Source organism: Polyergus mexicanus, unplaced genomic scaffold, assembly GCF_030449975.1.
Source record: "Polyergus mexicanus isolate NDT 795.1 unplaced genomic scaffold, iyPolMexi1.0 SCAF_6, whole genome shotgun sequence".
In the NCBI taxonomy this organism is placed as follows: Eukaryota; Metazoa; Arthropoda; class Insecta; order Hymenoptera; family Formicidae; genus Polyergus; species Polyergus mexicanus.
In genome coordinates, this window is record NW_027223326.1 from 4,353,568 (window position 1) to 4,364,781 (window position 11,214).

The 11,214-nt window shown below is 31.3% G+C and overlaps 1 protein-coding gene across 1 annotated transcript; it reads right to left on the reverse strand.

The window, feature by feature from the left end:
- Window positions 1-811: 811 nt before the first annotated feature.
- On the reverse strand, window positions 812-3,649 carry LOC138934106 (uncharacterized). The gene is made up of 2 exons (XM_070297543.1): window positions 3,466-3,649; window positions 812-2,073 (listed from the first exon to the last, which is right to left on the reverse strand). The coding sequence occupies exons 1-2, from the start codon at window positions 3,647-3,649 to the stop codon at window positions 812-814; spliced, it is 1,446 nt and encodes a 481-aa protein (XP_070153644.1).
- Window positions 3,650-11,214: the final 7,565 nt, after the last annotated feature.

Here is an 11,214-nt window from a genome sequence, read left to right on the forward strand (position 1 = left end):
CAATGTTTACGGAATAGATCCCTCTATTATTCAAGAGCATGGGTGGCAAGATCTTTTTTACAATTTCTTTTCTTTCGTAGACTAGAATATATATATATATATATATATATATCATCCTCATCAGGCCATTTCCATCTATTCTGTATACTCATACCACCCATTGCCATTGTTTTTATTTTAAACTTTGGTCCTTCTTCAATATCGAGTACCAGGCCTAGGAATTTCTCACCCTCATAGAGAATTACTACATAATCACCTTTGATTATTTCTGTAGTATTCGCATCAGTCATATTATTTTTGGCATTTTCATCTTCATTTCTATTTGAATTTTTCTTACCCTTACCTTTCGATTTTGATTTGGATAGTTTTTCATCCTTTTCCTTTTTGAGTTTTATTTGATATGCCATAAACTCATCAGCAATAGCTACTGATGGAGTTATCTTCCGTCTAACTTTTCCAGATTTGGTTGTTGAAACTGGGGTGTCTGGCCAAAAAAGCGCATTTTTGAACGGAGATGGAAATATTTTTTTCTGGGTAATCGGTGTTTGTTTATCAAAATTTTCGAGGTTGTTGGCATTTTCATCTCGTTGTTCTGTTAGGTTGGAGATCGGTGAGTCATCAAACTGTCGGAAAATCTGTGGAGTATCTACACAGCTTGATTTTGGTGTCGAAATCACAACTGAACCATCTGCATTTATGTCCAAGTCGATTACACCGTTCGCAGCGAAATTCTCATCAAGTTCAAGGGCGGAAAAATTTATATTTGCCTCGAGTGTTGTATTATGCTCTTGTTGATTATTTTCTGAAATACTCATATTTTGAAGTGATGAGTCAGGTATTTTTTTTTAATGTCTAACCAAAAATTAAAAAGACCCTCATCTTTCGTTTGGCCATTCCATTGATCCTTTTCACATCTCTTGAACTCTTTTAATCTTTCGACTCCTATCGTACTTTCAATGACTGACAGAATTGAGCAAATATCTTCTTCATTTTTTTCTCTTGGCTCTGATTCTTCACTTTCTGTTTTTTCTGAATCATCGGCTGTAGTTTTTAATAGTTTTTCAAAAGGCACTGCATTCACATCGAATGGGTATAATCCACAGATCCTGAAGCCATTGCGTATCGTTTCTGATTTAGCTGCTCTTTGCAAACATTCGTTAACTAAACCTGAAAAATCCTCCCTTTTCAGACGTTCACCGTTATTATTGATCCGCCATTCATGAATTATTTTTTTCCACTCGTTCTTAAGGGGGTGAAACAAGGATACATCCATAGGCTGCAGAAGATGCGTTGCATTTGGTATCAAGCCGATTAAAATAATGCCCTTTTCTCTGCAAAATGTACTTAGATGCAAAGAAAAATGGGATGAGTGCCCATCAAGGAACATGACAACAGGAAATTCGACATTATTTAATTGCAAATATGGATAAAAAATATTTGTTATGTATTCATAAAATGCCTCGCATGTCATCCAACCTGAGTCGGTTCTCCCTATTCCCCAATTTTTGGGCATTTTCGCAACAATATTTTGTGGCATGCGTTTGTATGGGAACAGAGTTAATGGTGGCATTAAACATCCAGTAGCTGATGCTCCAATAAGAACTGTCAGGCATTCCTTTTCGTCATTAGTTATTCTACTATAAATCTGTTTAGATCCTTTTTTGGCGAGAATGAATTTATCTTTTGGACAAAGGTAAAAAGCTGTCTCATCGCAATTGAAAATGCGATTGGGACAAGTTAAAACCTGTTTGAGATCATCATATTCTTCAAAAAAGTTCTTGATTTTTGCATGCCAATTTCGAACTCCTTCTTCACTTATGTTTGCTCTAGCCGTCGACAAATTTTGAGGTACTCTTTTGGATATTTCTTTGTGGCGATTTAAAAAACCTTCATACCATCGGCGCCCTGGAATTCCATCCTTGAAACAATTGATACATCCGTTTTCTGCCATGTAGTTGGAAACACTGTACAAGAGTTGGTCCTTTGTTACTGGAAATCCTTGCTTTCCCAGTTCGACTATCCAATTGATAAAAACTTTTTCCTCATCTTGTCTCAATATAGTAGGAGCTCCGACTGATCGTTGATGTCGTCCAAATTTTTATCTTGAAGCGTAGTTCTGGGAATGCCAAATGCTTTCGAAGCGCTGCTTACGGACATCCCTTCGCTAATTTGTTGTAAAGCTAGTTTCATCGTTTGATCATTATAATTCATGTTTCGTTTGGGTTTCTTTTTGATTTGGGACTTCTTCCCTTTCTCCATCTTCAAAACTATAAAAATGAGATACAGGCATAAATAGAAAAATAAACGTAGCAATTGAGTTGATTAAATTTATTATAATAAAAACAATTTAATTATTTGTTATATTAAATAAAATGAAAAGTGCATGGCGAAATAGTCCAGTCTATTTAACACTGACAGTATCTATTCTTGCCGAGTGACGAAATAAGAGACAAGTATCATTTATGTTGGATATAATATCGTCATTCAATATTATTTCTTTTCCACATAAATAAGGAGGACAAACAATAATTGTTGGTAGTATTCAAGAATAGAATAAGTGAACGCTGGAGTGAAATGACGTTCGTTTGTTTTTTTTCTTAGACTTTTATTAATAAAATGTATTTGACGAAGTTATATCGACCCGAGTAAAAACCACAATGTATTTAATTTCGTCATACCGAATTGACATTTCAAAAATTGAAGATTACTTTAATAAACGCAAGGTAATTCTATGACGAAATTTAATCTTAGTATTGTAAACTCTATTAGCGTCTTTAAAAAAATTATTGTAAAAAATCAAAATATTTTTTACACATGTAAAAACTTACAATTACTCCGTAAGCATTCTCACTTAATTTCATCAGTGTGACGAAATAAGAGCCACGAGGCAATTTAAGGACACATAATTTCGTCATCCATTTTATTTAAACAAATAATGTGAAAACTTGACTAAAAATTTTTTCTATATTTTATTCAAACTTAATTTATGTAAAATCATGAACAAAAAACTGAATTTACTTACCAATTGAAATCTGAAATCTTAAGACACGTCCGCTCGTCGCTAGGTCTTGTGCGTGACTGCCGCTACGTCAGTGGCGCTTGTGGCGACTCCGCGTTAGGATAAACGTATATATCCTTATTTTTTATGCGTCTTTCGGTTCAAAATTTCCGTATTGAGACGATAAAAAGTGTTCAAATCGTTTCAAATCGGGAAATATAGTCGATATGCGCGAGATTGCTTAATTTATTTAATTTTAAGAAGGCCTGACGAAATTATATCCGTTGACGAAGTTATAGCCATTTACCTTATATAATAAAAACGTACGATGTTCAGTAGCTTTCCACCTGCAAAATTATCCAAACCTCTCACTCTTCTTGCAAATTCTAATGGAATCCATTCTGCTACAGATATCAAATCTTCTGATAGCTTATTTTTAACTGCAGTAGAAAATTTTACAGTCTTACAGCCATCAATGCTTAGTGTTAATTGCAAATTTTGTTCAATATTACTATTAGACACAAGTTGAAGCTGTTGTTTTAATGCACGCTCAAAACCATAGTAAAAATATTCTCCTGAATAAGTTTTTGACAATTTAGTTATTCTTGGCGTACCAAGAAGTGTACGTGCATCTAATGGAAATCCATCCATACCTTCTCTGAATAAATGTAATAGAGCGCTGATTGAATTTTGTGGCAAATTATATGTGACTGACCATATAGAGATTTTTTCACGTAAAATATTCATTGCATGTGACATTTTGTTACATTTTTCACAATCATCATAAACATTATTATTGATAAATTGTCTACAATTATTTGAATTATATTGTTCTAAATTATTTTGTAATGATTCACTTTTTATTGTAGACTCCTTATCATTATATGAAATTTCCTCATAATCTTCACTTACATCTACAAGTTGATATTCTTCCCGATTATTATTTATAGTCGTAGATAAATTTATATTATTTTTTAACGGAGTTGATATTTTTTGATTTCTACAATCTTTATTCAAATTTAAAAAATTCTTTAGACGACGATTTTGTTGACTTCATGAAAGGTCTCGAAATTTCTTAAATTTCGGCATTTTTACGTTTAAAAACTCTCTTATTTTAATTAGATGAAATAAGAAGTCCTATTAATTGAAGTTAGAATCAATTTCTAATGTTCTTAAAACAATTCTGAAAACAATAATTGATATTTTTGAGAAAAGGTAAAAAAAGAAAATTATTCAATGAAGTTATTTTGTTATTGTTAATATTTTTGTTTGCAAATTTTTTAAGTAAATTAAGTTTTTAACAAATAGATGTACTTTTTTGAAAACTATAAAAGCAATTGCTATACTTTTATACTTAATTTCTGAGAAAAAATTTTCAGAATCGCGAATATATTTTTTGATTTCTTATTATATAATGTTAAATAAAGCTTTTTCTCTTTAATTTTACAAAGATAAACGGGTTTTTAGTTGGAATTTGCAGCTCACAAACTACAAATAAGTCCTAATCAATGTTGCCAACTCGTTTTAAGCCTTTCCTACTAGGGCATGTCTGAAATCCTACACGCAGGCATCAAATCCTACTAAGATTTTAATTTATGCATAAAAACATTTTAATAATTAAATAATTTAAAAATTAATTATTAAAATATAAATAAATGTATGTTACATAATATTTATTATATATTTCATATATTTTCATATAATTAAAATTTTATTAATAAAAATGTAACTTTTTTATATTATATTTTTTATTAAGTATACTTTATAAAATTAAATATATTTGTTTTTTTAATAAAATACAATTTTAAGAAATAAAACTTTATTAATTGTAAGAAATAAAAATTTTCTTTATTTGTACATTGAAAATTGCACATAAGTTATGATAGAGATTATTATATATAATGAAGTTGGATTATATAATATCTGAATCATCTGAATCATCTGGATCCAAATTTTCTTTAAATGGAGATTTCCAAATGAAGTTATTTAATCTTGTGGTAGTTTGTGGAACACTTTGGATGTCACCAAAAGATTTATCTTGTTTTGTATATGCTGTCATAGTTCCTATTTGACGAAGAACTGAAGGCGGAAATTCATAATCAAAACAACATTTGTTTATTCTTCGAAGTCCCGCTCGCGTAATAAGAATAGCATTAATTGTATCCTGATGAAGACGATTCCGCAAAGAAGTTTTGACAATCTTCATTTGACTAAATGCCCTTTCTACTTCACCATTATTACTAGACCATGGAAGCACAAGACATTTTAATGCTAAGTTAACAAGATCTTTAAAAGGATTTTCACCCGATGCATCTTGATATTCTTGCACCTCGGCCCAGAAAGAAATTGTATTTGTGATATTTTGCCACTGAACAAAGGAGAGCTTTGACCATTGATAGTAGATCTTTGTTATGGTATCTTCTGTTTCATTCATGAGTTGTGCGAGAGGAATCACAGATGGTTTTATAACGCGGAGGCATTTTTCAGGAGAGAGAAGTGAAACGTTGAGAAGAATCTCTATATTATCTGGAAGACGTTGCTGAAGTTGATTGACCAAAGCAATTATAAAATCTATGCATCTAGTTCTAATTTTCATTTCATCATCAACTGTCAATAAATTATTTATTCTAGCTTCTTTCATTTTTTCTTCAAATTTATATCCAAGATATGGATGTGGATGAAGATAATCTTTCACATTAACTTTTAGAAGATTTTCTTTACACCCAGTTATCACAATCCGCTGGGCAAGTCCTTGAATAAGAATAATCAGATCATTTAGGAGTTTTGCAGGATCCCCATTATTAATCTGAAATGCTTTATTGACAGACTGGGTTTCATTCAATATAGGTTCCAAGAATATAAAATATAACTCGTTACGAATATCTGTGTACATATTGTACAAAAGCTCTGCAGTGTAACATTTATCAGCAGTTCTTTTTAACTGAAAATGAGTTTTAAGCTCTAACCATTGTTGAAGAATTCTTCGTACTGCATTTGCAATTGATAGCCAACGAGTAGCTGCAAGTTGAAGAATTTTTAAAGATTCTAAACCATCATTTAGAGTTTTGAAGAGAACTTTATATTGTTCTCGCCGTTCTGGTGATCTAAAAAAAACAAAAAAATTGCATAATATAAATTAAATTCATCATGACTCTATCCAAAAAGACTATTTAAAAAATAAAAATAAAAAAATCAGCAACGCATTTACCTTGAAAACCAATTGTATGTTTCACTGATTAAAAATTCAAAATTTCTAGGAAGTGTATCTGTTACTGCAGTTGAAACAGCTAACTGGATGGAATGGCACACACAACGAATCAATAATAAATGAGGTACTTCTTCCTTAAGTTTACGAAAAACACCTTTGTTAACGCCTAAGAAAATATGGATAAATAAAATTGAAAAACACGAAATCTTTATATGTGTATATGTACATGCATCTATTCTTATTGTATATAAATTTATTGTATACAAACATATAAAATTTAAAAAAAGATATAAAATATACCTATCATAACAGATGCATTATCTGTTCCAAGACCATGCAGTTTCTGAATAGAAAGATCATATTCTGCAAAGGTAATCTTGATTGCTTTTACAATGGATTGTGTATCATCTCCTCCTAATGATTCTAACTTTACAAAATAATGGAAATAATATTTCTCTTTGCCATAGAAAAATAAATTACACAAATTCCTAGTTGTTTTAATACTGCAATATCTGTTGATTCATCAATTAGAAGGCTATAAAAGCTATCTCCTATGTCTGTTCTTAAATCAGATTTAAAATGAGGAGCAATAATATTCTTCAAAATTGCATTAGCTTTTGATCTGTGCAGCTTAACTTCATTAAAGTTTATAGTCTTGGAAATAGGTTTATTAAGTGCACTCAGATGATCAATGCATCTTATTGCACAATGACAAGTGACAAAAAGTACCATTTTTATTTCAACTGCAGCCGTTTCAAGTGAATAGGTAGAAGCCTGGTCAAATTTCAATTTTAATTGTCTCTGACTTGAAAATGGTTCAGCAGCTTTAACATGCTTCAAAGTCTTAGTATGTTCTATAAGGAGAGCATGATGTGCTTTCAAAGTACAGCTACAATATTTACAAAAAACTGCATTTTTGTCTGCTGAAATTTCTTGAATCCAATCCTTAAGCAATGGATCTGACTCCCATCCTTTACGAAATTTTTGCGTGTACGGGACTTTCCTTTTTGACATTTTTTGACTCTGTTCACAAAACAAATTTATATAAAAGCAATATTATTCATATTATTGTTCCAATATATTTAACAAAAACAATTTAAAGTATTTTACCACATTCGCTTTTATTTTCCACGAAATTAATGATAAATATATTAATTATACACACTTCTAATGTTTTATCCAAAATTATACGTCTAATCGCATTAATCGCACTAAAATCACAGCCTTGCATTTTGTATTTATACAGAAATCTATGACTAGTACGCATTGACACGCAATAAATGCACCTTCACTCATTTTTCTGTATTTTCAATTGTTTTCAATATCAAATATGGAAAATTGAATAAGTGCGTACCAATACGCGCCATCAATGTGTGCTAAGTACATCCAACAGAATTCACTACAGATATTGGGCACGTTCAGCAGAACAGAAACTATTTAGTAACCACTTAGCAATCGAAATATGATTGAGTCTTGTTTTTAGAACCAACAAATCAACGTCGAGTATTGACAAGATGACAATTGTATGTAAAAAATGATTTTGATATATAAAAGGAGCATCTCATTTACTATTGCCAACAACCACTCACAGCGACTGGTGCTTAGGGTTTTTTATTAGAGTAACGAATCAGAGAATTCTGCAAGCTAAAGTTATATATAAGAAGGTTAAGTCATGAGTTCTAATTACCCATAATGCAATGCAAAAGAATCGATGTGTGAACCAATAACAGTCTACCTTATTTAATATCTCTTTTCAATAGCGACTACTCACATATCGATTCTTTGCATTGCGTTATGGGTAATTGGAGCTTATGACTTAACCTTCTTATATATAACCTTACTGTAAGCAATACAGTTTGCGTTCGTTTATTCCTAAAGCCCGTATCAGACTACGCATTGAAAATTGAAGATTGAAGATTAAAGATTGGAATTTGACCAATCAGAACAAAAAGGACTAAAATTTCTTTATTCTTAAGGGTTCCCAATGGACCCATATTAAGTTAGCCCCCCCACCAACGCCAAATTAAGTCAAATACATCAAATAATTTAGTGCTAATTATGTGCTAATTAGTTGCCGTAGTCCGAATTTTGTTGCTCAAACCGTTTAGCAGGAATTTACATTCAAAGTGGGGGGTGCTAGCTTGACATTAAGCCAGCCCCCCCCCCCCCATAGTGAAAAAAATATATAGAATGCTCGAATCAAGAAATAAAATACACTAGAATTTGTTGCTATTTTGTTGCTCTAAAATAACATAAAAATATTTTAAAAAAAGTATATTATTTAATTAATACCACAATATACTCAGTCTCGCCGCGCCGTACCATTCACTTGCGCGAAGTAAAAGTAAATAAAAAAATGTATTGCTCGCATGTTTTTGGTACTAAAATAATCTGTGGACAATATACTATCGAAATATATGAGAAACTGAATTTGTTGCTCGTCTTAAAGTATTAAAAATCGATACTTTGTCGCTGCGGACCCTATACGACGCGCTCTTATATTATATAAATTAACTAAAAGAATTTGTTGCTCGCATATTTTTGGTATTAAAATAATCTGTGGACAATATACTATCGAAATATATGAGAAACTGAATTTGTTGCTCGTCTTAAAGTATTAAAAATCGATACTTTGTCGCCGCGGACCCTATGCGACGCGCTCTTATATTATATAAATTAACTAAAAGAATTTGTTGCTCGCATGTTTTTGGTATTAAAATAATCTGTGGACAATATACTATCGAAATATATGAGAAACTGAATTTGTTGCTCGTCTTAAAGTATTAAAAATCGATACTTTGTCGCCGCGGACCCTATGCGACGCGCTCTTATATTATATAAATTAACTAAAAGAATTTGTTGCTCGCATGTTTTTGGTATTAAAATAATCTGTGGACAATATACTATCGAAATATATGAGAAACTGAATTTGTTGCCCGTCTTAAAGTATTAAAAATCGATACTTTGTCGTCGCGGACCCTATATGACTCGCTCTTATATTATATAAATTAACTAAAAGAATTTGTTGCTCGCATGTTTTTGGTACTAAAATAATCTGTGGACGATGTACTATCGAAATATATAAGAAACTGAATTTGTTGCTCGTCTTAAAGTATTAAAAATCGATACTTTGTCGCCGCGGACCCTATACGACGCGCTCTTATATTATATAAATTAACTAAAAGAATTTGTTGCTCGCATGTTTTTGGTATTAAAATAATCTGTGGACAATATACTATCGAAATATATGAGAAACTGAATTTGTTGCTCGTCTTAAAGTATTAAAAATCGATACTTTGTCGCCGCGGACCCTATACGACACGCTTTTATATTATATAAATTAACTAAAAGAATTTGTTGCTCGCATGTTTTTGGTATTAAAATAATCTGTGGACAATATACTATCGAAATATATGAGAAACTGAATTTGTTGCTCGTCTTAAAATATTAAATATCGATACTTTGTCGCCGCGGACCCTATATGACGCGCTCTTATATTATATAAATTAACTAAAAGAATTTGTTGCTCGCATGTTTTTCGTACTAAAATAATCTGTGGACGATGTACTATCGAAATATATAAGAAAGTATAAAAAAGAAGGAACGCGAGATAGTCGTGCGCGACGCGGATCCGATGTCAAAACAAAACGTGCCTTTATCTACTTTCAGACGATACAAAGCGCTGCCGAACATTTCGGCACGATGACACGAAAAGGCTTCTCTTTTCAAGAAACATATATACTACATATTGGCGTAAGACACTACTATATCTTTTTATATATATACATACATGCAAAACTGTTTGAAATTAGCAAAAATGAAATTTCGAGATATAGAACGATAAAAGATAATCATATATATCCTGTAAAGAGCAACAAATTCAGACTTTTATATATCTCGATAATATATTGTCCACAGATTATTGTAATACCAAAAACATGCGAGCAACAAATTCTTTTAGTTAATTTATATAATATAAGAGCGCGTCGTATAGGGTCCACGGCGACAAAGTATCGATTTTTAATACTTTAAGACGAGCAACAAATTCAGTTTTTCATATATTTCGATAGTATATTGTCCACAGATTATTTTAATACCAAAAATATGCGAGCAACAAATTCTTTTAGTTAATTTATATAATATAAGAGCGCGTCGTATAGGGTCCGCGGCGACAAAGTATCGATTTTTAATACTTTAAGACGAGCAACAAATTCAGTTTCTTATATATTTCGATAGTACATCGTCCACAGATTATTTTAGTACCAAAAACATGCGAGCAACAAATTCTTTTAGTTAATTTATATAATATAAGAGCGAGTCATATAGGGTCCGCGACGACAAAGTATCGATTTTTAATAGTTTAAGACGAGCAACAAATTCAGTTTCTCATATATTTCGATAGTATATTGTCCACAGATTATTTTAATACCAAAAACATGCGAGCAACAATTTCTTTTAGTTAATTTATATAATATAAGAGCGAGTCATATAGGGTCTGCGACAACAAAGTATCGATTTTTAATACTTTACGACGAGCAACAAATTCAGTTTCTTATATATTTCGATAGTACATCGTCCACAGATTATTTTAGTACCAAAAACATGCGAGCAACAAATTCTTTTAGTTAATTTATATAATATAAGAGCGAGTCATATAGGGTCCGCGACGACAAAGTATCGATTTTTAATACTTTAAGACGAGCAACAAATTCAGTTTCTTATATATTTCGATAGTATATTGTCCACAGATTATTTTAGTATCAAAAACATGCGAGCAATACATTTTTTTATTTACTTTTACTTCGCGCAAGTGAATGGTACGGCGCGGCGAGACTGAGTATATAGTGGTATTAATTAAATAATATACTTTTTTAAAAATATTTTTATGTTATTTTAGAGCAACAAAATAGCAACAAATTCTAGTGTATTTGATTTTTTGATTCGAGCATTCTATATATTTTTTTTACTATGGGGGGGGGGCTGAGTACTCTGCGTTGATACCACTGCT